The sequence below is a fragment of the Telmatherina bonti genome, assembly GCF_933228915.1.
Source record: "Telmatherina bonti genome assembly, chromosome: 10".
Classification (NCBI taxonomy): Eukaryota; Metazoa; Chordata; class Actinopteri; order Atheriniformes; family Telmatherinidae; genus Telmatherina; species Telmatherina bonti.
In genome coordinates, this window is record NC_136628.1 from 37381165 (window position 1) to 37408997 (window position 27833).

Genomic DNA, 27833 nt, shown 5'->3' on the forward strand with positions numbered 1-27833 from the left:
AACTCGACACCTGGTGTGATAAGCTTCACATAACAGATCTAAGATTCGTTTGATTTCTGTCAGTTTTGTACGAAATGATCTGCATTTTGCAGACGTTTGGGAGGGAAGTGATGACCGGCTCAAGCTGTTTGGCAGGAATGTCGGGATGGTCTGCAACACACTTTGCAGTGGAATCTGTCAGTGTGTTTCCAGCAGAATTGACCAGCAGCTGTTTGGACTCCAGTGTGTGTGTGTGTGTGTGCTGTGAGAAATGTGTGTTTAATATTCATATTGAGCTTTTTGTCGTCTCGGATTGGCAGTGATTGTGAGGTTTTCATGCGTCCTTGTTCTTCATGCAGGATTCAGCATGTCGTCCGGTCAGCGCTCAGCCAGGCCTTCAGCGGCCTGGGTGCAGTTCATGGTGCTGAACCCGGGCAGCGTGACGCGTCCGTGGGTGTAGATGTCGCGGTCGGGGCCGCGGTTCATCCGTTTCACCAGGTTCTTCTCGTACAGGAGGGGGTGGTAAGCGCCGACGGTGCAGGCAGCGTCGTAGAAGCGCTGGTAGTAGTGGCAGAGCTCTGTCTTCCTGCGGGACGGCAGGAACTCGTAGATGTGCACCACGTCACACAGTGACATCATCAGGACGGTGCCTGTGGAGGAAGCAGAGGATTAGTGATGGAAGAACGTCGCGTTTACCTCAGCAGTGGCGCTACAGGAGACTGAGGGCTGCAGAACATGACCCGCTTGAGGAGCTCAAACTGCAGCGCTATGGACACCGAGGTCATGTGACATGAGAGGAAAAAATCATGATGTGACCTCTAAACGAAGCACCAGCAGAAGAACTGGTTTCGCTCCAGTCCAGTGTATTACAACCCGAACAGACCAGATTCTCCAGGCTCGCATTTCAGAAGACGAACAAACACAAGCAGAGGCAACATTAGAGGCAACATTCACCAAAACATGCAGCCATGTTGCTGTACAGGTGACCTGCACATGCAGCCATGTTGCTGTACAGGTGACCAGCGCATGCAGCCCTGTTGCTGTAAAGGTGACCAGCACATGCAGCCGTGTTGCTGTAAAGGTGACCAGCACATGCAGCCGTGTTGCTGTAAAGGTGACCAGCACATGCAGCCGTGTTGCTGTAAAGGTGACCAGCACATGCAGCCGTGTTGCTGTAAAGGTGACCAGCACATGCATCCGTGTTGCTGTACAGGTGACTAGCACATGCAGCCGTGTTGCTGTACAGGTGACTAGCACATGCAGCCGTGTTGCTGTTAAGGTTATCAACACAGGCAGCCGTGTTGCTGTAAATGTGACCAGCACATGCAGCCGTGTTGCTGTTAAGGTGATCAACACAGGCAGCCGTGTTGCTGTAAATGTGACCAGCACATGCAGCCATGTTGCTGTACAGGTGACCAGCACATGCAGCCATGTTGCTGTAAAGGTGACCAGCACATGCAGCTGTGTTGCTGTAAAGGTGACCAGCACATGCAGCCATGTTGCTGTAAATGTGACCAGCACATGCAGCCGTGTTGCTGTACAGGTGAAAAGCACGTGCAGCCATGTTGCTGTACAGTTGACCAACACATTCAGCCATGTTGCTGTAAAGGTGACCAGCACATGCATCCGTGTTGCTGTATAGGTGACCAGCATATGCAGCCATTTTGCTGTACAGGGGACCAGCACATGCAGCCATGTTGCTGTACAGGTGACCAGCACACGCATCCGTGTTGCTGTAAAGGTGACCAGCACATGCATCCGTGTTGCTGTATAGGTGACCAGCATATGCAGCCATTTTGCTGTACAGGGGACCAGCACATGCAGCCATGTTGCTGTACAGGTGACCAGCATATGCAGCCATGTTGCTGTACAGTTGACCAACACATGCAGCCATGTTGCTGTAAATGGTGACCTGCACATGCATCCGTGTTGCTGTATAGGTGACCAGCATATACAGCCATGTTGCTGTACAGGTGACCAGCAAATGCAGCCATTTTGCTGTAAAGGTGACCAGCACATGCAGCCATGTTGCTGTACAGGTGACTAGCACATGCAGCCGTGTTGCTGTTAAGGTGATCAACACAGGCAGCTGTGTTGCTGTACAGGTGACCAGCACATGCAGCCATGTTGCTGTACAGGTGACCAGCACATGCAGCCATGTTGCTGTAAATGTGACCAGCACATGCAGCCATGTTGCTGTACAGGTGACCAGCACATGCAGCCATGTTGCTGTACAGTTGACCAACACATTCAGCCATGTTGCTGTAAAGGTGACCAGCACATGCATCCGTGTTGCTGTATAGGTGACCAGCATATGCAGCCATTTTGCTGTACAGGGGACCAGCACATGCAGCCATGTTGCTGTACAGGTGACCAGCAAATGCAGCCATGTTGCTGTACAGGTGACCAGCATATACAGCCGTGTTGCCGTAAAGGGGACCTGCACATGCAGCCATGTTGCTGTACAGGTGACCAGTATATGCAGCCATGTTGCTGTACAGGTGACCAGCAAATGCAGCCATGTTGCTGTACAGGTGACCAGCATATGCAGCCGTGTTGCCGTAAAGGGGACCAGCACATGCAGCTGTGTTGCTGTACAGGGGACCAGCATATGCAGCCATGTTGCTGTACAGGGGACCAGCATATGCAGCCATGTTCCTGTACAGTTGACCAGCACATGCAGCCAGGTTGCTGTACAGGTGACCAGCATATGCAGCCATGTTGCTGTACAGGTGACCAGCATATGCAGCCGTGCTGCCGTAAAGGGGACCAGCACATGCAGCCATGTTGCTGTACAGGTGACCAGCATATGCAGCCATGTTGCTGTACAGGGGACCAGCATATGCAGCCATGTTGCTGTACAGGTGACCAGCATATGCAGCCATGTTGCTGTACAGGGGACCAGCATATGCAGCCATGTTGCTGTACAGGTTGTTGAAAGGCCTGACCAGGAGATTGTGTCAGGAGCTTCCCCTCTGACCTCCTGACCCTAGAAAAGCTATTCTGAAATCATATATTCACTTTAGATTCACAAATGTTTTTCAGATTATCACAAGCTTTAACACGATATGTATTTTGTTTGTAACGCAGTAGTTGATTAGTTTTAATATGACCCTTTTTAGTAACTTTTCTAACTTTATAAATTTATGTTTGTAGATTGTGGAGCGGTGGTTAGAGCGGGACCCCCCTCCCTCTTCTCCTTCTCTTTACTCTAGGCCCTGTATGCAGCTGTGGGGGAGGCGAGAGGAATTTCCCCTTGTAGTTGACCTTGGATTGCAGAGTGGAGAGGATAACATAGAGATGTTTTGTGCTGTTTGTAATACAATAGTTCAATTAACTGTAGTAAACTTTTATAAACATTTGGTTTTTAGTAGTAGTAATTCTTGTGAAACTATATTTACTATATAAAGGTTTGTAGAGTAGTATGATAGACGGTGTGTTTAGGAAGTTAGTAGGGGAGAATTCACCCCTATGTACCCCTCCTCTTTGCAGCGCTCTTACTTTAAGAAGCTGCATCGAGACTTGGCATGTTTGATGGAGTTTGAAATGCCTAACACCATAACAGAGACTCTCTCAGCCTGAAAACAGATTGTCATTGTTCTCAAAAAAGACTATGAATTTCATAACGTCAGACACCGGCAGGAACTTCCCTTCTATCTTCTCAGCTGTGGCCTGAAGAAGGCGAGAAAGGAAGACCCTTATCTTATCGCTGGAACTTGGTCGCCGCACAACTCTGCATCACCCGGTCCAGAAGACATCTTAGCTCATTAAAAATAAAGTTTCTTTGTGTGACTCTCTCTCTTCCTCTCTCCCACTCTATCCAAAAAATGCATCATCCCTTGAAGGTGGAGTTTTCTGTGTGAAATCAAATCATACTACAGTATCCGGGAAATGTATTTTACTAGAAAGTAGAGTTTTGATTTTTAGTATAAGAACTTTAGACAAAGAACCGAAAGACGGCTTCGCAGTTTAGCTGCAGCCTGAAGACGGGGCTTTTGCAGCTCCGCTGCGGCCCCAACGCATCCATAGAAGAAATTGGACCGAAATGGAAACGACGGTGGAGAACTTATCATTGTGTGGGATCTGTAACTCTTTGGAGATTTTAGCCCTGCAGGAAAGATAGCTCTTTCCGGACAGAAAGAGCAGTCTTTCTGAAAAGGAAGATAGAATTTTAGCAAAAAAAAAATACTTTGGAGATTTAGCCCAGCAGAAAAGGTGGTTCTTTCTGAACAGAAAGAGCATTTTTTCTGAAAAGGAAAATATAATAGTATTGAGGGAAAAAAAATACTCTTTTGAGATTTAGACCTGCCAAGAAACAGAATTTTTCTAAAAGAGGGATTGTCTTTCTTCAAGAGGAAGTTTAGAATTTTATAGAAACCCTTTTGGGATTCAGCCCTGCCAAAAAGGAGAATTTTTCTGAAAAGAAAAATTATTTCTTTTTGTAGAGGAAGACAGATTATATTAAAAAAATATCCTTCTGGGATTTAACCCTGCCAAGAAAGGGAATTTTTCTGAAAAGGAAAATTATTCTCCTCTCCCTGAGCCGTCACCTTATCGTGGTGGAGGGGTTTGTGCGTCCCGAAGATCCTAGCAGCTATGTTGTCGGGGGCTTTATGCCCCTGGTAGGGTCACCCATGGCAAACAGGTGTCTAGGGGAGGGACCAGACCAAGCACGGCTCATAGACCCCTATGATGACGACTAACCTGGGCATGAATGTTCCCTTGCCCGGACGCGGGTTACCGGGACCCCCCTCTGGAGCCAGGCCTGGAGGCGGGGTACGAGAGCGAGCGTCTGGTGGCCGGGCCTTCGCCCATGGGGCCCGGTCGGGCTCAGCCCGAAAGGGTTACATGGGCCCCACCTCCCGTGGGCTCACCATCTGCGGGAGGAGCCGTAGGGGTCGGGTGCAATGTGAGCTGGGCGGCAGCAAGGGGCGGGGACCCTGGCGGTCCGATCCCCGGCTGCAGAAGCTGGCTCTAGGGACGTGGAACGTCACCTCTCTGGTGGGGAAGGAGCCTGAGCTTGTGCGCGAGGTTGAGCGGTTCCGGCTAGATATAGTTGGACTCACCTCGACGCATGGCTTGGGCTCTGGAACCAGTACCCTCGAAAGGGGCTGGACTTTCTTCCACTCTGGAGTTGCTCGTGGTGGGAGGTGCCGAGCAGGTGTTGGCATTCTCATCAGCCCCCAGCTTGGTGCCTGCACGTTGGGGTTTACCCCGGTGGATGAAAGGGTAGTTTCCCTCCGCCTCCGGGTGGGGGGACGGGTCCTGACTGTTGTCTGTGCTTATGCACCGAACAGCAGTTCAGAGTACCCACCCTTCCTGGAGTCCTTGGAGGGAGTGCTGGAGGGTGCTCCTTCTGGGGACTCCATTGTTCTGCTGGGGGACTTCAATGCTCACGTGGGCAATGACAGTGAGACCTGGAGGGGAGTGATTGGGAGGCATGGTCCCCCCCCTCTGAACCCAAATGGTGTTTTGTTATTGGACTTCTGTGCTCGTCATGGATTGTCTATAACGAACACCATGTTCCAGCATAAGAGTGTCCATATGTACACCTGGCATCAGGATTCCCTGGGCCGCAGTTCAATGATCGACTTTGTAGTCGTATCGTCGGACCTGCGGCCACATGCCTTGGACACTCGGGTGAAGAGGGGGGCGGAGCTGTCAACTGATCACCACCTGGTGGTGAGTTGGCTCAGATGGTGGGGGAGGAAGCCGGTCAGAGCTGGCAGGCCCAAACGTGTTGTGAGGGTCTGCTGGGAACGTCTGGCTGAGTCCCCTGTCAGAGCGAGCTTCAACTCCCACCTTCAGCAGAGCTTCGAACATGTCCCGAGTAAGGCGGGGGACATTGAGTCCGAATGGGCTGTGTTCCGTGCCTCTATTGCTGAGGCGGCCAGCCGGAGCTGTGGCTGTAAGGTAGTTGGTGCCTGTCGTGGCGGTAATCCCAGGACTCGTTGGTGGACACCAGCAGTGAGGGATGCCGTCAAGCTGAAGAAGGAGTCCTATCGGGCCTTCTTGGCCTGTGGGACTCTGGAGGCAGCTGATGGGTACCGGCGGGCTAAGCGGCATGCGGCTTCGGCTGTTGCCGAGGCAAAAATTCGGGCATGGGAGGAGCTCGGCGAGGCCATGGAGAAAGACTTCCGGACGGCTTCGAGGAGATTCTGGTCCACCATCCGGCGGCTCAGGAGGGGGAAACAGTGCTCCATCAATACTGTGTACAGTGGAGGTGGGGAGCTGCTGACCTCAACTCAGGACGTTGTGGGTCGGTGGAGGGAATACTTCGAAGACCTCCTCAATCCTACCAACACGTCTTCCCATGAGGGAGCAGAGCTGGTGGACTCAGGGGTGGACTCTCCTATCTCTGGGGCTGAAGTCGCTGAGGTGGTCAAAAAGCTCCTTGGCGGCAAGGCCCCGGGGGTGGATGAGATCCGCCCGGAGTTCCTTAAGGCTCTGGATGCTGTGGGGCTGTCCTGGCTGACACGCCTCTGCAGCATCACGTGGACATCGGGGGCAGTACCGCTGGATTGGCAGACTGGGGTGGTGGTCCCCCTTTTTAAGAAGGGGGACCGGAGGGTGTGTTCCAATTACAGGGGAATCACACTCCTCAGCCTCCCTGGTAAGGTCTATTCAGGGGTCCTGGAGAGGAGGGTCCGCTGGATAGTCGAATCCCGGATTGAGGAGGAGCAGTGTGGTTTTCGTCCTGGTCGCGGAACAGTGGACCAGCTCTATACCCTCTCTGGGGTCCTGGAGGGGGCATGGGAGTTTGCCCAACCAGTCTACATGTGCTTTGTGGACCTGGAGAAGGCATTCGACCGTGTCCCCCGTGTCTGACTTGGTGGCCTCAGGATTGGGTCCCTGCTTTTTGCGGATGACGTGGTCCTGTTGGCTTCATCTGGTCGTGATCTCCAGCTCTCGCTTGAGCGATTCGCGGCCGAGTGTGAAGCGGCTGGGATGAGAATCAGCACCTCAAAATCTGAGACCATGGTCCTCAGCCGGAATAGGGTGGATTGCCCTCTCCGGGTCGGGAGTCAGGTCCTGCCTCAAGTGGAGGAGTTTAAATATCTCGGGGTCTTGTTCATGAGTGAGGGAAGGATGGAGCGCGAGATCGACAGACGGATCGGTGCGGCGTCTGCAGTAATGCACCAGTCGATCTACGTTCCTACCCTCACTTATGGTCATGAGCTGTGGGTCGTGACCGAAAGAACAAGATCTCGTATACAGGCGGCTGAAATGAGTTTCCTCCGCAGGGTGGCCGGGCTCTCCCTTAGAGATAGGGTGAGGAGCTCAGTCATCCGGGAGGGGCTCAGAGTAGAGCCGCTGCTCCTTCGCATCGAGAGGAACCAGTTGAGGTGGCTCGGGCATCTGGTCAGGATGCCTCCTGGACGCCTCCCTGGTGAGGTGTTCCAGGCACGTCCCTCTGGGAGGAGACCCCGGGGAAGACCCAGGACACGCTGGAGGGATTACATCTCTCGGCTGGCCTGGGAATGCCTCGGGACCAGCACATGCAGCCGTGTTGCTGTAAAGGTGACCAGCACATGCAGCCGTGTTGCTGTAAAGGTGACCAGCACATGCAGCCGTGTTGCTGTACAGGTGACTAGCACATGCAGCCGTGTTGCTGTAAAGGTGACCAGCACATGCAGCCGTGTTGCTGAGACTTCTGCATGTCTAATAATACATCAGATGAAATTATGAAAGAGGAAAAAGCCACCGAGGCTTTTTGTTCTGCCCCCCGTCGGACATGACAAACCAAAAATATCTACACAACGACAAGGTCTGTATGCATGATCTTGGTCTCCACAGTGAGCTGAGGCATGTCAGATTACTGCAGACGTGTCAGAATCAACATGTATGACTGAGTCAGTAAATTCAGCTGGAACACAGTAAAACATGTAAAATTCAGCTCCTCCTGAAAGAAAACCACATAACTGTCAGTAGAAACCAGAACATGGTAGCACTGTTCCTCTAGGAAGCAACCACCATGTATAAATGTAATCCTTCCAAAGAGTAATCCTACCATAGAGTAATCCTACCATGGAGTAATCCTACGATAGAGTAATCCTACCATAGAGTAATCCTACCATGGAGTAATCCTACGATAGAGTAATCCTACCATGGAGTAATCCTACCATAAACTAATCCTAGGACAGAGTAGTTCTTGGACAGAGTAATTCTTCCATAAAGTAATCTTAGGACAGAGTAAAATACCACGTGACAAGGAACTGTACGACACTAGAAGATAAAAGGTGAAGCTGAGCAGTTTTCTACATGTTTAACAGAGGTGTTACAAGGTAAATATCTCAGGATGTCTTCAGCCGTCTCCGCTGACAGACAGTCAGGAAAATACGGAGAGAGACGCCACATTCACCTTAGAAACACCATGAGGGTCCAGAAAGATGTGAAACCTTCGTAGTTTATGATCGAAAGACAAAATACTTCACGATAAAACCCCTTCATCTCCATGGAAACTAGCAGGAGCTTCATCTCCATGGAAACTAGCAGGACCTTCATCTCCATGGAAACTAGCAGGACCTTCATCTCCATGGAAACTAGCAGGAGCTTTAGGATTTATTTCAAGCACAGACACATCAGCAGCGTTTTGGAATAAAACTGATGAGACCGTCCTTCTTCTGTACGAGGCATGTTGTAAACAGGAAGTGGATGTTTGTCGTACCAAGGAGGCCGGACGAGGGCGGGTTCTTCTGGATTGGCTCCGCCATGTTATCCTGGATCCGCTGCCAGACCTGCCACTCAAAGTGAGGATTCAGGATGTAGAAAGGCTGCTGCGGGTGGACCCTCCTGTATCTCTGGTACTGGGTGAAGATGGGGTAGTCCGTCCTGTTATACCACTGCAGGAGAGAAAAGCAGCCGTGTCAGGGATAGCCCCCCCTGCTGGTCAATGAACACCATGAGCAGTGTGCACGACATTTGTCTAACAGAAACCATAAATGGATATTTATTAAAAGACAATTTTACAGCAAGAAACAACATATGGTGGAAGTATCTGTGTCGTCTGGATGATCTGAGCTTTGCTTCGTCTGATTTTCTGTTTACAGGAATAAAATGTCACAACATCTACTGAACTATTAAACAAGTAAAACATATTTTTTATACTAGAAAACTAAGAGGCCAATTGTTTGAAAAATGAACTAAAATAAAAAAACATTTTTTCTCTATCAGCTGAAATCTGATCATATTATATCTAAATAAATGTTTTCTATTCTTTTAAGATCTGTAACGCATGAATGATAAAACAAAAACAATGAAATACTGTAATAAAAAATAAAATAAATTTATGAGTGATCAAATTAGATATAAAAATAAATTCTAAAACAAAATTAAAATGAAAAGATTTAAAATTGTACATTATATTATATTGTACATATTGTATTAATTTTCTTTTTTATTACAGTATCTTATGATATAATATATTATCAGTTCTATCTCTCTCTCTCTCTCTCTCTCTCTCTATATATATATATATATATATATATATACACACACACACACACACACACGTACATATAGATACATAGAACTAATATATAATAAATATAATATAATATAATATAATATAATATGACAGAAGTGGTGTTTTTTTGACACCAGGCAACAGTTTGTCAATTATCACTCATCAGTTGAGCTGCATCATTTCTTCTCCAAAGCACACCTGACTGAGGTTGGAGGAATAGGGGGCGGGGTCCCACGCCACCAGGACGCCTGAGCTGTACAGCGAGCTGGACAGGAAGCGATGGTCATCAGACGCCATCACCTGTAGGACAGATGACCAAACAGACTGAGACAACGGCGGCAGAGACGTGTCCGATGCAGACGATGAGCATACATGACGCTGGTCGACTTTAATGTCAGCGGATGGGATCCTGATAACACTCCAACGATGCAACAAACCGGAATATCTGGAGGTTCCTCCAGGTGGTTTCAGAAGCTTTGGTCACAGGGAGGAGTTTTCTGGACCTGCAGCAGCCAAAGCAACCAGCCCACTGCAGGCCTTCATCCTCGTCTTCCTCCACTACAGGAGATACATCTGATGACTGGTTTAACAGCAGATTTCTGCCAAAGCGTGTGCGTGCGCAGGAGGACAAAAATAAAAAGCAGCGTGGTCTTTAACTGTTGCCACGGCAACCAGTCGTCCTGCTGCTTTTCCTCCAGCGTAGCGGTGAAGGTGGAACATGGAAGGTTGTTCAACGTTCATGTCGGAGCCTCTTATGGTTTCCATTTGTTTCTTTTTCATAAAGTAAAAAAATCCTTTTTAATCCCAGAAAGAAAATTTATTTCCATCACTTTTCATCGATCAGCAGTCCAGACACACGCATGGCGCTTACCTGCGAGTTGATGAGGCGGACTGTAGTTTTGGAGCCGACGTCTTTTTCGAAGCTGTGGGTGGGCGCAGCGTTGAAGCGCAGCACTGCATCATGGGAGTCTGAGGAGACATTAAACGGAATAAGCACATCTTCAGCCCTTTGGTGACGTTTCGTCTCATTTTTTATTTTTCGTCTCATTTCTGGACTCTTCATGAAGGAGTTGCATTTGACAGAAAAGCCACTTCATTCAGCGAGTCATTTCCCGTGTTTTCATTCTCCATCTGAGTCTCGGCCTCGTTTACTGAGATACAACAGGTGTTGATTCCAGTGGGAACTAACCAGATACGACAGCTGCTGTCTGACTTTCATGCTCAGATATAAAAACAGAAAACCAGCCAAAGACTGCTGAGAAAGGAACCTGTAAACTGATCACAGCTTAAATCCAACAGGATCATTTTGTCCCAGAGCAAAGAAACAGTCTGGGATTTGGTCCAAGTCAGCTCACGAAAGGAAGTGGGTTATTTTCTCCACATAGGGAGAGTCGTGGAAACATGAAAACGTGGATCCATCCTGCCGTCAGGATCAACGCTTCAGGCTGCTGCTGGAATGATTCAAGGAGATCTTGTTTGGTCCCTTTTGTATCAGCAGGACATGGTTTAACCTCCACAGCCGACCTGAGTAGGTATGTAGATTCTCATGGTGATGAGGTGGAACGGGAGATTCTCATGGTGACGAGGTGGAACGGGAGATTCTCATGGTGACGAGGTGGAACGGGAGATTCTCATGGTGATGAGGTGGAACGGGAGATTCTCATGGTGATGAGGTGGAACGGGAGATTCTCATGGTGACGAGGTGGAACGGGAGATTCTCATGGTGACGAGGTGGAACGGGAGATTCTCATGGTGACGAGGTGGAACGGGAGATTCTCATGGTGACGAGGTGGAACGGGAGATTCTCATGGTGACGAGGTGGAACGGGAGATTCTCATGGTGACGAGGTGGAACGGGAGATTCTCATGGTGATGAGGTGGAACGGGAGATTCTCATGGTGACGAGGTGGAACGGGAGATTCTCATGGTGACGAGGTGGAACGGGAGATTCTCATGGTGATGAGGTGGAACGGGAGATTCTCATGGTGACGAGGTGGAACGGGAGATTCTCATGGTGATGAGGTGGAACGGGAGATTCTCATGGTGATGAGGTGGAACGGGAGATTCTCATGGTGATGAGTTGGAACGGGAGATTCTCATGGTGATGAGGTGGAACGGGAGATTTTCATCATGATGACGTGGAACGGGAGATTCTCATGGTGATGAGGTGGAACGGGAGATTTTCATCATGATGACGTGGAACGGGAGATTCTCATGGTGATGAGGTGGAACGGGAGATTCTCATGGTGATGAGTTGGAACGGGAGATTCTCATGGTGATGAGGTGGAACGGGAGATTTTCATCATGATGACGTGGAACGGGAGATTCTCATGGTGATGAGGTGGAACGGGAGATTCTCATGGTGATGAGGTGGAACGGGAGATTCTCATCATGATGTGGTGGAACGGGAGATTCTCATGGTGACGAGGTGGAACGGGAGATTCTCATGGTGACGAGGTGGAACGGGAGATTCTCATGGTGACGAGTTGGAACGGGAGATTCTCATGGTGACGAGGTGGAACAGGAGATTCTCATGGTGATGAGGTGGAACGGGAGATTCTCATCATGATGAGGTGGAACGGGAGATTCTCATGGTGATGAGGTGGAACGGGAGATTCTCATGGTGATGAGGTGGAACGGGAGATTCTCATCATGATGACGTGGAACGGGAGATTCTCATGGTGATGAGGTGGAACGGGAGATTCTCATGGTGATGAGGTGGAACGGGAGATTCTCATGGTGATGAGGTGGAACGGGAGATTCTCATGGTGATGAGGTGGAACGGGAGATTCTCATCATGATGTGGTGGAACGGGAGATTCTCATGGTGATGAGGTGGAACGGGAGATTCTCATGGTGACGAGGTGGAACGGGAGATTCTCATGGTGACGAGTTGGAACGGGAGATTCTCATGGTGACGAGGTGGAACGGGAGATTCTCATGGTGACGAGGTGGAACGGGAGATTCTCATGGTGATGAGGTGGAACGGGAGATTCTCATGGTGATGAGATGGAACGGGAGATTCTCATCATGATGAGGTGGAACGGGAGATTCTCATCATGATGTGGTGGAACGGGAGATTCTCATGGTGACGAGGTGGAACGGGAGATTCTCATGGTGACGAGGTGGAACGGGAGATTCTCATGGTGATAAGGTGGAACGGGAGATTCTCATGGTGATGAGGTGGAACAGGAGATTCTCATGGTGATGAGGTGGAACGGGAGATTCTCATCATGATGAGGTGGAACGGGAGATTCTCATCATGATGTGGTGGAACGGGAGATTCTCATTGTGATGAGGTGGAACAGGAGATTCTCATGGTGATGAGGTGGAACGGGAGATTCTCATCATGATGAGGTGGAACGGGAGATTCTCATCATGATGAGGTGGAACGGGAGATTCTCATCATGATGTGGTGGAACGGGAGATTCTCATTGTGATGAGGTGGAACGGGAGATTCTCATCATGATGAGGTGGAACGGGAGATTCTCATCATGATGTGGTGAAACGGGAGATTCTCATGGTGATGAGGTGGAACGGGAGATTCTCATGGTGATGAGGTGGAACGGGAGATTCTCATCATGATGAGGTGGAACGGGAGATTCTCATCATGATGTGGTGGAACGGGAGATTCTCATGGTGATGAGGTGGAACGGGAGATTCTCATGGTGATGTGGTGGAACGGGAGATTCTCATGGTGATGAGGTGGAACGGGAGATTCTCATGGTGATGTGGTGGAACGGGAGATTCTCATGGTGACGAGGTGGAACGGGAGATTCTCATGGTGATGAGGTGGAACGGGAGATTCTCATCATGATGTGGTGGAACGGGAGATTCTCATGGGGATGTGGTGGAACGGGAGATTCTCATGGTGATGAGGTGGAACGGGAGATTCTCATCACGATGTGGTGAAACGGGAGATTCTCATCACGATGTGGTGGAACGGGAGATTCTCATGGTGATGTGGTGGAACGGGAGATTCTCATGGTGATGAGGTGGAACGGGAGATTCTCATCACGATGTGGTGGAACGGGAGATTCTCATCACGATGTGGTGGAACGGGAGATTCTCATCATGATGAGGTGGAACGGGAGATTCTCATGGTGATGTGGTGGAACGGGAGATTCCCATGGTGATGAGGTGGAACGGAAGATTCTCATGGTGATGAGGTGGAACGGGAGATTCTCATGGTGATGAGGTGGAACGGGAGATTCTCATGGTGATGTGGTGGAACGGGAGATTCTCATGGTGATGAGGTGGAACGGGAGATTCTCATCACGATGTGGTGGAACGGGAGATTCTCATCACGATGTGGTGGAACGGGAGATTCTCATCACGATGTGGTGGAACGGGAGATTCTCATGGTGATGAGGTGGAACGGGAGATTCTCATGGTGATGAGGTGGAACGGGAGATTCTCATGGTGATGAGGTGGAACGGGAGATTCTCATCACGATGTGGTGGAACGGGAGATTCTCATGGTGATGAGGTGGAACGGGAGATTCTCATGGTGATGTGGTGGAACGGGAGATTCTCATCATGATGTGGTGGAACGGGAGATTCTCAATTAAGACAGTTCTGGGGTTAAAGAAGGGGGATCAACTCTGTTTGAAAAGCTTGACCAGTTTTTGACCAGTGGGTGTAAATAAGAGTGTCATCAGCATAAAAATGTTATGTAGAAAAAAACATAGCAAAGCTATTTACTGAGAGCAGACTGGGTCCCAAAATTGAACTTTGAGGAACACCTTTAGGCTTTATCCACAAAGTCAGGTCAGACACCAGACATTAGGGTAGTTCTAGAGGAAAGAGTGGTACAACCTGGTACCAGAAGATGGACCTGATAAAGTGTTTATTTAATATAATCTGAGTTTTTGTTTAATTGTCTGTTAAAACCAGGAAAACATGGTAAGACATGATTTCATTTGTGGTTGCTTTTAACCAGGCATCAAACTCTGGATTTATTTATAGTTTTGGTTAATTTGCTGTATGGAGGACAAATAAAGACGAAGGAAAACAGCTCCGAATATCGACACATAACTCTTTGCTGAACTGGTTGCATCTCAAAACAATCTGAGCAAATGAAAGTTTTACAGTAAGAGACAAATGGGGAACAACTGCTGAAAATTGTTGATTTTTTTAAAAACCAAACTGCATTTCCAATTTCATCAAAAATCAGACCCATCGGAAACATCCCTTACCAATCTCCTTGCCAAGCCCAGAGTTGAGCAGCGACCCTGCTGAGGACACCACGGCGCAGCTCTTGTACGGCCCGAGGTCAGAGGTCAGCTGCTTTTGAGGCAGTTGAGCGGCCCAGGGCAGGGTAGCGAAGGGCTGGAGGTCTGAAGTCAAAGTCGCCACTTCTACCTTCCCCTTAAGCTGGCAGAGAAGCTCGGGGCCGCTTAGCTTCGGCCTGCTGGAGTCGCCACCGGGGCCAGTCATCTTCACCCCATATTTATTCATCGCCTGATAGAAAGTCCACAAGTAAACCACCAAGAACCAACAAGCTGCTCCGGTTACCAAACCCAGTGTGGGTTCTGGTGGGAAGTCTCACCTGGTAGTTCTGCACCACTTTCTTCAGCCTGCTTCCCAGCATGTTGCTGCTCATCTCATCGTTCCACACTTCTCCCAGAAGCCCATGAGGCCCAAACAACTCCCCGCCTTTGCCGCTCAGCTCCCCTTTCCTCCGGCCTTTGAACAGGGTCTCCAACGCTCGGGTGAAGGGGCGGGGCAGCAGGTGAGAGAAGAACCCAGAGGACTCCCGTGTCTTCGATGTCCGTTTGGATGGAGAGTCCCTGCTCTCATGGGTGTGGTTCGGTGAGGAGAGGACGGGGATGGGACGGTTAGGATCACCTGGAACGACACCTGGGAGCTTCTTAAGGTCGATGAACATGGGTTTGGCTCCACCTCGCAGCACCTACGGTGATTATGAGACTAAAGTTAGCTTAAATAGCAGAAGAACCAGAATTGTGTCGACACGTAAAAGAAAACACAGCAACGAACTGGTTTAAAGTTGTTCTTTAGGCACTTTTTCCACACACCCAATTGTTTCCATTGCTTTAGTTTCCTGTCTGAAAAGCAGCAAAGATCAGCCAGTCTGACGGACAGAAAACAGGAATTTAGCAGCGACCAAGGGGGTTCCAGTTAGCTGCTAGCGGTTAGCACGTCTCAGCATGGAGGCAGAAACTGGACATGTGGAGGACAAACAAATCAGGACTAAAAGACTATGTACAGGATCTGTAATCCAGCAAAGACCTGAACCAGGACCTGAGAGGTGCATCTGCAGTTGGTCAAAACCTCATCAGCTGGCTGAAGGTAACTGATGCACCGTTGAGCCTCCCAGCTCTTCTGCTGGACAAACATGGCAACATGCATGCTTCACAGTGAACCTCCACAACGATGACAGACGTGCTTCGTGGGAAACAGGACAGCCAATCCCAGAAGAAAGTCATGCTCTTACTGTACAAGAAGTGTGTCCAAAGCTGCAGCATCTGAACAGCAAAACCAGCTACAAACCTTGATGACGGAGTGCGTGCGAGGCTGAGCTCGGGTTCGTGCTCGGACCCCGAAGATGGCGTCGGTGACGGGCACGCTGTTTTCAGCACAGAGGGCGTAGAGCAGAGCCATGGAGATGCAGAAGAAAGCCATGCAGACGGCTCCGCGGCGAGCCCGACGCCTCAGACGCCACAGCAGGCTGACCCGGTCCATCGCCGCTCCGGGGATCTGCAGAGGAAACAAGTTGCTTAAAGCGCCAGACAAAAATAACCACATGGAATCAGGAACTTTTTACTCCCCGTGGAATTTCAATTTGCCAACATACTTCTTAAAACACCGTCAGCCATCTTTAAACCGTTGATTTAAGGATCCTCAGGCAGCACTGCATGAAAACGAGACATGATCCTCTACTGGGAACCAGTGCATGGACTCAGGAAGATTCAGAAACCACTGTCTGTGAACACAGTTCAGCCTGAAATGCAGAGTTGGGCGATACGGCCAAAAAATAAAATCTCAGATTTTTTTAAACCAAATCCAATTTCCCATTTTAATTGATTTATTCCCCTTACTGTAATGAAACAAATAGTAATAAATTACAAACGTCAAAAATTATTCTTTTTCAAAAATGCTTTTATTGCAGCCAGCCGAGGAGTTTATCTGAATTTAAAGAGCAACTAAACAAGCTGTTGAACTAGATTATAAAAAGAGATGCAGGCGCTGCCGCTGTAAACATTATAAGTAACAACATGTTTGTACTTTGTGCGTTTCCTCTGTGAGATAGTTTTTAACTTTTGATCAAACATTTAAAAATAGGTCTCACTTCACTTGTGTAACTTTATTCTAAAATAAAAAGCTAATAAATAATAAATAAAAGTTCCTCCTTTTGGAATAAAAATAATAATTCCTTTTAGAGTATTTTGACATTAAAAAACTAAAACAATTTCCCACGTTGGCAATGAGGGAATAAAAATGAATGTTTCTTTACACTTAACGTGTGTTTAGAAAAAAATTGACCTCTTTGATACAAAATACTACTTTTAAAAAAATCCCTGAATGTTATTAAAGCTATATTTAGAACAGACATGTATTATTACATTCTTGCTGTTTTTTGTTTAATTTACACATTTTTGGCAAGAAAGACGAGTCTGTCAACTTCATCTGGCTTCAGACCCCTGTAGCATGTGACAACACCCCTCCCACACTGAAAACCCTGCGTTTCCATTACAACTAGAACTGCACAAAAAACTAAGTATCGCCATAAAAACCCTCTAATGGAAACACCTACATCTAAATAAAAGTCTCAAATATTGTTAAAATCGACCAGTGACCAGGTAAAGATGGCACGGTGTGGAATGAACAATTTCAGAGTTTTAGAAAAGAAAGTGAGAAAGAAAAGCTTAAAAAATCGGAAGCAAATTCTACGCAGCAAGAAGAAAAACGCTACGTGCCCACTTCGCATTAACCGCATTTTTGATGCATGTGATGCTAATGTGATGAACATTGTTCAATGGAAACACACGCAAATCACAAGTGTTGTTTGTCGAAACGTACAAATACCGTTTTTATTTAGCAAAAAAATGTAAAGGAAACGCAGAGAGGGAACTTGTTGTTCGTTGCTAGCTGCCATGTTGTGTTTATGCGTTTCTGTGGGAAACCAGCGGGAGCGCACTGATGTCACTATAAGGTACGGAAGCCCAAAAGGTGCTGGCGGGGCAAAAAGAAATCCAGATTTTCATAAAAATAAATCTCCATAAACAGCAAATTCGAATTAATTGATTAAATTGATTAATCGCCCGGCTCTAGCTCCATCATATGTGAAGAGGATCCAGATCTCTGATGGGATGGGGGGTTACATTAGTGCCGATGGAGTCGGCAGCTTCCACATCTGCGAAGCTCCGTTATGCTGAAAAGCACATGAAGGTTTCAGAGCAGGGGTGTCCAAGTCTAGTCCTAAAGATCAACCATCCTGCAACTTTCAGGTGCATTTCTTCTGGCTGGATGTCGCTTATTTGGCCTGCTAACCAGACATTATTCATATCCAGTGTGTTGCAGGACAGCAGATCTTCAGGCCTGGACTCGAGGCACCTCTGCTTCAGAGCATCTGCTCCCTTTCAGACGTCGCTTCTACGTTCAGAACACAAGTAGCTCAACGGTTTCCTCCGAGTGCAAAAAGTACATAAAGCCTAGAGAGGAATGAGAGCGCCTTCGGTGCCCCGAGCGAAACCAGGGAGAGAGGAGGAGGAGGAGGAGGAGGAAGAGGAGGAGGAAGAAGATGGTTGGATTCACAGGAGGACAGATGGAAAAAGAGCAAGACAAAAAGAGTCAGCAGAGAATGAGAGGAGGAGTAAAAAAGGGGGGATGGAAAGAAGAGAAGCAGTGAGATTCAGCAACGTGACTGGACTGTCAGTCACATCTAATGGACGTGAAGCCGCTGAACCGTACGAGTTAAAGATGAGCAGAGGGGCTGAATCTTCCCTCTTCCCATCTAAACACAACAAGATGCAGCAAAACGTAGAAACTAGTTCGCCTCAACAGGAAAATGTTCGAGTTTAGTCGCGAACAAAGAGACAGAAAGGTGCGGAAACGAACTGTGGGAGCAGAAACGAGTGACCTAGAAATCAGACAAAAGGGAATTTGCAACATGACTGCATAATTATGTGTAGACTCCAGCCGACAAAACGGTTTTCAGCTCTTCCAGGACGGAGCAGAATCCTGGCTGGTATGGAAACCACTCCCTTTAAATGGAGAAACTGGCTCCTGTCAGCGCTAAAGACACGTCTGTCGGCAGTTTCTGGCAAGTTTATATCTAATAAAAATGAGCCAAAAAGAAAAAACGATGCAAATCACTTTTTATGTTTTCCTTCCATTTAAAGTTTTATTTAACCCTTAAAGCGACCACAGAGGCAGAAGCAGAAGCAGTGTTGATGCTGGGTTCATACCGTCTCACGCTTGGCTCTGCGAGGTTTTGCTTGTTACCTTCCTACATTTTCCAGCTGCTTCCAGTCTGCTTGGTGACCATGTTGCTCTACGATGAATCGCTTTTGCCTGACGGCACCATTCAAGGCTTTACTGGGATAAAGGCTCCCTGTGGAGATCCAGTCATGGACCATCAGAGAAGGGACTCAGGGACAGGCCTGGGAAGTGATGGAGGGGTTATCTATCCCATCACATCCCAGCGATGGGAGGTGAGAAACCACAACCTTGACCTGGATAAGCAGTAAACACATCAGTGAGCTTTCTGCAACCTAACTACAGGCATGTGGTGAACCAGAGTGGGGCAGGAAGCAAGCGGATCCATAGACAGCAAACAGCAGAGTGCCATGAAGTCAATACTTCAGTTCTGGGTTATGTCTATCCATCCTGCCGCCAGAGGCAGAACGAACGGGCTGCTGCACAGAGAACGCTCAGATAACGTCGATATATTCCGGTTCTCTCTGGCCTAGATGCAGCGCAGGGACTTGTGGATTTTAAGGGACTCTGTATTGAGCGGAAAAAGGACTCTGGTGACACAACGGTAGCCGAAGCTCAAGTGATTGGATGAAGGTTTCTTAGCCCAGGTCTTCAGGACCTTCTGGTCTGCATGGTTTAGAGGTAACTCGACTCAAACACACCTGAATGAAACTAATGACTTGTTTTATACTTGATGAGGAAATTATTAGTCTGAAAAAACCTCCAAAGCTCTTTACGTCCCTGCGAGAACTTTGTTGTTCTTCTAGGGCTCGGCGATATGATGATATATATCGTTTGGACGATAGAAAATGTCTATTCTTTCATATGAGGCTCTATCGTTTATGCAGAGCAGGATAATTCACTAAAAGATGAGCAGGGAAATTTCTGTTGCATGGATGCAGTTTGGATATAAAAAGACCGACGTGGAACCGACAACAGACTATCTCACAGTCCCAACAAGGGACTCTGACACAACTAACTCATTTTATCTCCTGCGCAGGAATCAGGATAAAGAATACAGAATAAAGAACAGAGTCAACGAGCAAAAGCAGCGTCAAGTGGAGGCGAAAGCTCAGAATAAACTCCAGACCAAACGCTGCAGCAGGTGGAACGTCCTACGGCCATAGTTCCCCCAGATGGAAAGAAATCACTGCTCCCGTTGCCTAGCAACATCTGATACATAACTGACTTACACAACATTATAGAAACAGTTTTATATAGTTATTTATATTGTTATGGGGATATAAAAAGAGCTATTTTGTTAAATGAGATTTTGGTCATATCGCCCAGGCCTAGTGTGATGGGTGGCTGGACTTACTTGTGTACGACGCTTGTAACCACAGGACACCACTAGGGGGCACATTGAGCAACCCGGACCAGATAAAGTTGCCAAAAATTGTCGAGTGTAAACAAAAACTATAAACACGGCAGCAATAGAGGAGGTTTGCATTTAGTTCTTTCTGAGCACACAGCAGAAAAGTTTAGCTAGTCTTTTAAAAACCTTCCGACATCTTTCCTGCCGTCGACCATAACGGCTTATTTCTGCTTGACGAAGGAGACAGAAACGCAGATGGATGTACAACGGCATGTTACGTGCATAATTTTGTCCATTTTTAAGTAGCTTAGCTATCTGTTGCGTGACGTAGGAAACGGGGCAATACCACCAGAAACCACACGGGGGCAGTGTTGAGTTGTACAGCTGAAAGACACAAACCAGAGAAGATGAGAAAGATGAAGAAAACGATGCTGTAAACGGCAACTAAATGATACCCGAAGAAGACGCAGAAGTTGAGAACAGCAACAAACCTTGTGGTTTTATTATTCCATGTCTGGTGTTTTCTGACAGTTGTAAACAACTTTATAACGGCGCATTATAACGGCACTGCTGTCGTTGCTTAGCAACATCTGACACATAACTGATGACTGACACGAAGTTAGATCACACGATACCTCTCGGAGTGCCACAAGAAGAAAATTCTGTTTTCATCCATGTCTGCAAGAACAAAATGACGTAATTTTCTTCTCGGGGCCTCGACAAGAAGAAAAAAGTCCCCTACCTGGTTGCAGTCGGCAACGTGGAGGAAGTTCTGTAAATTAGGAAATTATTGTTATGTTGCAAAACTGAAAGAACATAAAATTGCTTTGCCTTAACGTGAGATCGGCGTGTTGTAACGAGAGAGAGGTCGAGGTTTAGCGAGGTTTTTCACAGCCAGTTTAGCAGGCGGGAAGTCGAGCGGACTACATGCTGGACTGATGCCCTGGTCTGTCTGCAGTCTACAGGAGACTGTTCACTGTTCGCCATTACTTAGTGAAAAATACCAAAACTAGTTTTGGAAACACTTTCTGTTCCCACAGAAGTCCCTCGGCAGGCAGTTATCTCTCACGTGAAAACAAGCTGTCTGTACATCATTACGCTAGATGTTCGTTTCGCCTGAGCGATGCCGAATAAAAGCTACGCGAAGAACGTGAGAAATGGTCAGAAGTAGAAGAATGTACGATTTTGCAGTTTTTCTCGATATCCTTCATACATATTTTTAATTTTTGATACCGATACCAACTGATACTGATATTTTGGGAGCAATCGTACCAAACAACAACGATACATGACATCTCAGATATTTTCTCATTTTGAGTTAGAGGAGACGTTTGATTTATAATACCTACATGTTGTATAAAGGCTGAGTCATTAAACAATTAAAAAACGATGCAGATCATTTCTGATGTTGCATTTCAATGTCGATATCGGCCGAAAATATCGGACATCTCTAGTTAAAAGCTAGTGGGCCTTTTGTAATGACTGAGACAATGCAGTGTGTTCTGAAAACCACTTCTGGTCTGTAGTCAGGAGAGAAGGTCTCAGTAGACGTCTGAGCGTTCCCCTCACCCGATCTGAGTGCGTCCATGTTCGACTGTAGAGCACTGGACGCTCGTTGCGTCTGTGAGAAGCTAATCTGGCCGGTTGAGGTCGTTGAGTTGCTCATTTTGGCGTTCCTCTGGGCATCACAGCAGGAGATTTCCAGTGTTAAACTGATTTGTTTACTAAACAAATCGAAGTCTTGATTTGTTTTTCCCCACAGTTTCTCATGTAAACAACCGCAGTTTGCATTTACCAACTTCACATTCTTCACTCTGTGTACAAAGGAAAAGCACTGACAACCTGTTCTCATGTGGGAGTGTGGGTAGGTACGATATCGTCTCAGCCCTGAACTCCACTGTGAAGAGACAGGTAACAATAACAACATGTGATGCTACAGTTCATCACTGGACAACAACAAGTATTAATTTATTTACCTAAAACCTTTTAGAAACAAAGTTCAACATTATTTAACCCAACCAGTTTGCATTTACCAGCCTCCACACAACACTTCCCATAATGTAGAAAGACAAGTCATCAGCAACATGTAACAGCGGGGGGTCATGCTCGCTTTTCAGCTTTCTGCATCACAACAACAGATATCTTTGACCTCCACGGATCTTTTTATCACACCAACTTTACCACCTTTTTCTTGTGTTTTTATGTGAATGGTACATGATCCATCAGTAAGTCATCCAGTATTCTTCCTCTCATTGAAGAAAAAGTACATATGTGCTTGTTCTTTCTTTTACTTTGTAAAGAACTGATGTTAATGTGGAAACAGATGTTTAGGTCAACAATCATCAGTGGAATAAACGTGAGAATCAATAAGCACTGGTGCCTTCCTGCTTCCTTTTTGACATATTTATCAATCAATTATATTTCTATTTTCTTGCGTTTTTATGTGAATGGTACATGAAATATTAATAAATTAATAAATATATATTGTAAAATATCTGTTATATGGGCCAGCTTATTTTTCATAAATTAAAGAAAAAAACATTAAAAGATAATCATCATTGTATGTGTCTGTAGTAGTAAAACATTGTATGTTTTTTAATTATCATGCATCAGGGTTGTGGTGACGTCATGCTGGAAGATGAAACATGATGGACAAAGTTGTGCGGCAGCTTGGCCCCATTTCAGAGCTGGTTTTAAACTGGTGAACCAGTCCACAGCTGTCTTCTAGCTCCTTTCTGGGGTACGGTCAGGTACATGTCCGACGGCATCATGTGTCCTTCCTCTTCACACAGCTAAAAATATGTATCATCATCATCCTCATCAGCTGGTAATTTGCTAAAAGTCACCAGAAGCATGTGGAACTAACTTTCCTTCACATCAGAGGCGTGAAAAACCTGCAGCTGTGGTCTACAAAATGGCCGACGGTGAGGGTAAAGCTGGCGTCAGAGTCGTGACGAGGCGCTGCAAACAGATGGCGGCATCACCCGGCATCTGCTTACACATGTCACATGACTTCTCAGGCAGATTTATGTCCACACACACGTTTGTCTGGTTATCTTTGTGGGGAAATGATGCCTGGACCTGCATCGCTGAAGGTCTGGCAGAAAGCAGCTTCTCTCCTCCTGAGCCCCACAGTCTGAAGCCAGACTCACGAACAAACACACACAGTCAGCAGAAATGTGTGTGTGCTCAGACTTACGGAGGCAGAAAGTACACGATTAAAAGGCAAGAGTGTGTTTTAATCTGTTCGGGTGGAGTAAGAGGGAATTAGACGGTTATGCAGCAGGATGCAATCAAACCAAGGAGCGGCGGATTGGTTGGCCGCAGCATGAAATTTATCCCTAATCCCTGCAGAGCGCACAATCCAGCTGCAACAGCAGAAAATGACACGCTGTCCCTGCACGGCAATGGAAATGCAGCAACACAGAATGGAACCGATAAACTGCCTCCTTATCAGGAAATCTCTACTGGATGTGGACGGATACCTTCATCCAGTGACTGTGGAGACAACAAGCGCTCTGCATGAAACGCTACATGAAGCACTACATGAAACGCTACATGAAGCACTACATGAAGCGCTACATGAAGCAGTACATGAAGCACTACATGAAACGCTACATGAAATGCTACATGAAGCGCTGCATGAAGCGCTACATAAAGCCCTACATTAAGCGCTAATTGAAACACAACATGAAATGCTACATGAAGCATTACATGAAATGCTACATGAAGCACTACATGAAGCGCTACATGAAGCACTACATGAAGCGCTGCATGAAGCGCTACATGAAGCCCTACATTAAGCGATAATTGAAACACAAAATGAAATGCTACATGAAGCGTTACATGAAGCACTACATGAAGTGCTACATGAAGTGCTACATGAAGCGTTACATGAAATGCTACATGAAGCGCTGCATGAAACGCTACATGAAGCACTACATGAAACGCTACATGAAGCACTACATGAAGTGCTACATGAAGTGCTACATGTAGCGCTACATGAAGCAGTGCATGAAGCGCTACATGAAGCGCTACATGAAGCCCTACATTAAGCGATAATTGAAACACAAAATGAAATGCTACATGAAGCGTTACATGAAGCACTACATGAAGTGCTACATGAAGTGCTACATGAAGCGTTACATGAAGTGCTACATGAAGTGCTACATGTAGCGCTACATGAAGCAGTGCATGAAGCGCTACATGAAGCGCTACATGAAATGCTACATGAAGCGTTACATGAAATGCTACATGAAGCGCTGCATGAAGCGCTACATGAAGCGCAAATTGAAACGCAACATGAAATGCTACATGAAGCGCAACATGAAATGCTACATGAAGCGTTACATGAAATGCTACATGAAGCGCTGCATGAAGCGCTACATGAAGCACAAATTGAAATGCAACATGAAATGCTACATGAAGCGCAACATGAAGCGTTACATGAAACACTACATGAAGCACTACATGAAGTGCTACATGAAGCGTTACATGAAATGCTATATGAAGCACTACATGAAATGCTACATGAAGCGTTACATGAAATGCTATATGAAGCGCTGCATGAAACGCTACATGAAGCACTACATGAAACGCTACATGAAGCACTACATGAAGTGCTACATGAAGTGCTACATGAAGCGCTACATGAAGCAGTGCATGAAGCGCTACATGAAGCAGTGCATGAAGCGCTACATGAAGCGCTACATGAAATGCTACATGAAATGCTACATGAAGCGCTGCATGAAGCGCTACATGAAGCACTACATGAAACGCTACATGAAGCACTACATGAAGTGCTACATGAAGTGCTACATGAAGCACTACATGAAGTGCTACATGAAGCGCTACATGAAGCAGTGCATGAAGCGCTACATGAAGCGCTACATGAAATGCTACATGAAGCGCTACATGAAATGCTACATGAAGCAGTGCATGAAGCGCTACATGAAATGCTACATGAAGCGCTGCATGAAGCGCTACATGAAGCGCAAATTGAAACGCTACATGAAATGCTACATGAAGCGCTACATGAAGCGCTACATGAAGCGCAACATGAAATGCTACATGAGGCGTTACATGAAGCACTGCTTCATGTAACGCCTCATGTACCTTGAGCATTTGCCCAACTACATATATGGGGAAAGAGGTGGAGCTGAGAGGGGGGCTGTGAGCATCATGGTGGGTGATGGACATCGAGCGAACTCCGAGCTTTCTGTAGCTAAGAGCTAACCGAGCTAACCCGCAGATAATAGGAGCTAACCAGCTAACTGAGGTAAGCGGGCTAAAGCTAAGTCACGTTGTTTACCGGCTAAAAACCGCGGTTGTTCTACGTGCTTCTTACTTGAAGCGGGAGATCGGGTACCTGTCAATCAAAAAGACACGCCCCTAAATATGTCGAATTTCGGGATTAAATTACTTTTAAACGGGCGAGTTAGAAAAAAATTCACTCCCCCCACAGTTGTGGGACATGAACGTAAACCTGACCTATTAAACCGAAAATGGATTTTTGAACCAGGTTGTAAACATGTTTATTTCTGATGTAAACATGTTTATTTCTGCTGTGAAGTTGGTCTTTTTAACATGGGAGTCTATATTGCTCTGTTTTGTAGCCCCTAGTAGATGAAGGGGGAACTGCAGTTTTATGCACTTCCACATAGGCTTACTTTTAACCGCCGGAGGCTCCATCCATCTTTCTTGTACGGTCTATGGTCCAACTACATGAGTCCAGTCCCTGGCTGGATGATCTCCTGCTTTCTCTGCAGGACATCCAGCAGGTGATTCCGTTTAAATGCCTTTCCAGCCTTTAATCCTCAGCGACCAGCCGACACCGGAGCCAGGATGACCCTGTCTCCTTCGTCCTCTTTGGTTTGCAGCATTTCTCTCGGTTAAACCCGCGTGATTCATGCAGCTGGAGGAGTGTGACACCTGCAGCGGCCGTTACTACCTCTGGAGGTGTGAATCATCACATTCAGACTCAGTTCCACTTATATTCATAAAGACATCATCAGCACGCCGTTCCCTCCTCGCCTTTACGCTGGAGAAGACGAAGACGGGACATTACCTTGTAGCCCATGATGAGTCTGCGAGCGTAGGCGGTGTTGTTGTTGCTTAGAGACGGGCTGCAGCCGCCAGGTTTGCCTTCATCCCCTCTGTGGATGGAGACAGACGGACATTTTTACTGCTTTGGCTTCTTTTGAACACCTGAAACTAGTTGGTGTGTTTGTGTTTGCTGGAACACAAACATCACATCAGATGCTGAAACTGAGACATTTACATTTACAGTCAGATGGCAGCATTTTCCTAGGTGTCCTACCGTTTATGGAGGGGCGTTATGTCCACTGTAAGTTAAAGAAGTTTCCACATTTACTTTAGACTGAAACTCATTTCGGCATTAAAAACACTCTTTTTTTATTTCTGACAAGGCAGGGAATAATAAACAACAAAGTGTTTTCTGTTTTTGTCATGTGTGTTGCGTGTTCGTCTCTCATTTCAGTTCCAGGACTTTGTGTTTTGTTTTGCTTTCAGCCGGTCTGACAGCTCTTCTGCCACGCTGACCTCTGTTCCAGCTGCTTTCATTGTCTGGTTTAGTTGCAGCTTTTATTTCTGATACAACCTAAAAGGAGTTTGGCCGAATCAAAGGCAAAATATTCTGCGTATCAGTTGTGTAACTGTGGAATAACATGGGATATTTTCTGAGGGCAGAACTGGGAAATGCCAGCAGTCCCAGTCCCTGCAGGACTCAAGATGGAAGCGCTAATGAGAACGTAGCTGAAACTGTTCTGCAGGTTGCTCTCTGTTTACTTTCCAACCGTTGTAATATTTTAAAGTTGTCGTTATCACAAGTTCTAAAGCTACAAAGGTATTTCAAAGTTTTTATTTGGACGTTTTGTCCTTTTTTCCTTCATTTTCCGAGAATTACAACAACCTATGACCTATTTCAGAGTAGAAAAATGCCCCTAGAATGTCACAAAACATTTTGTTCCCATTTCTGTAGTTTCATGTCTGAAAACCAGCAAATATCAGCCAGTCTGACAGACAGAAAGCAGGCTTTTAGCAGCACCCAGGTGACAAGGCCATGCACCTATTTCCCATTTCCCCAGCGACATCCACAATATAAAACTGTTCATATTAATAACATTAACGTCCCTTTTCTGTTGCTTCAGATTATCCAGATTCTTTCATGGCAAAAACCAAAACTATCAGTGTCAAAATCTGACAAAACAACGTGCAGATATCAATGATTTACTGGGATTTCAATTCAATTTTCATCCTCCTGCTGAGACACATTCATCATGTGATCAATGCACGACTCGCAAAAAAAAAAAATGCACATATATATATATATATATATATATATATATATATATATATATATATATATATATATATATATATACACACACACACATATAAATAAATAAATAAAGATAGATAGATAGACAGACAGACAGGCAAGCAGTCGGCCTGAGGTGTTACATTGTTATTTGTTAACCTGACTTAATTGATGCTCCTCCGCGACGCTGCGTCGTTCCTGTGATTTATCGTCGCTATGGGACCGAGCAGCTTGACGTTCCCGCCGCCATGTTAGCGGTGCCTCCGCTCGCCCTGTCCGGGTCGGCTGCGGGTGTC

At 46.7% G+C, this 27833-nt stretch overlaps 1 protein-coding gene across 1 annotated transcript; it reads right to left on the bottom strand.

Moving 5' to 3' along the window:
* st6gal1 (ST6 beta-galactosamide alpha-2,6-sialyltranferase 1) lies at positions 1-27833 on the bottom strand. The gene is made up of 9 exons (XM_079248217.1): positions 27697-27833; positions 26266-26353; positions 15956-16162; positions 14994-15356; positions 14641-14905; positions 10317-10414; positions 9644-9745; positions 8648-8822; positions 1-629 (listed from the first exon to the last, which is right to left on the bottom strand). The coding sequence occupies exons 2-9, from the start codon at positions 26275-26277 to the stop codon at positions 358-360; spliced, it is 1494 nt and encodes a 497-aa protein (XP_079104343.1). The 5' UTR covers positions 26278-26353; positions 27697-27833; the 3' UTR covers positions 1-357.

Excerpts from the sequence above, each read along its gene's own strand:
- st6gal1 (XM_079248217.1), bottom strand. Across the intron at positions 14,906-14,993 it reads AAGTGGTGCAGAACTACCAG|GCGATGAATAAATATGGGGT; the intron begins GTGAGACTTCCC and ends ACTTTCTATCAG. Across the intron at positions 630-8,647 it reads GCCCTCGTCCGGCCTCCTTG|GCACCGTCCTGATGATGTCA; the intron begins GTACGACAAACA and ends CTTCCTCCACAG.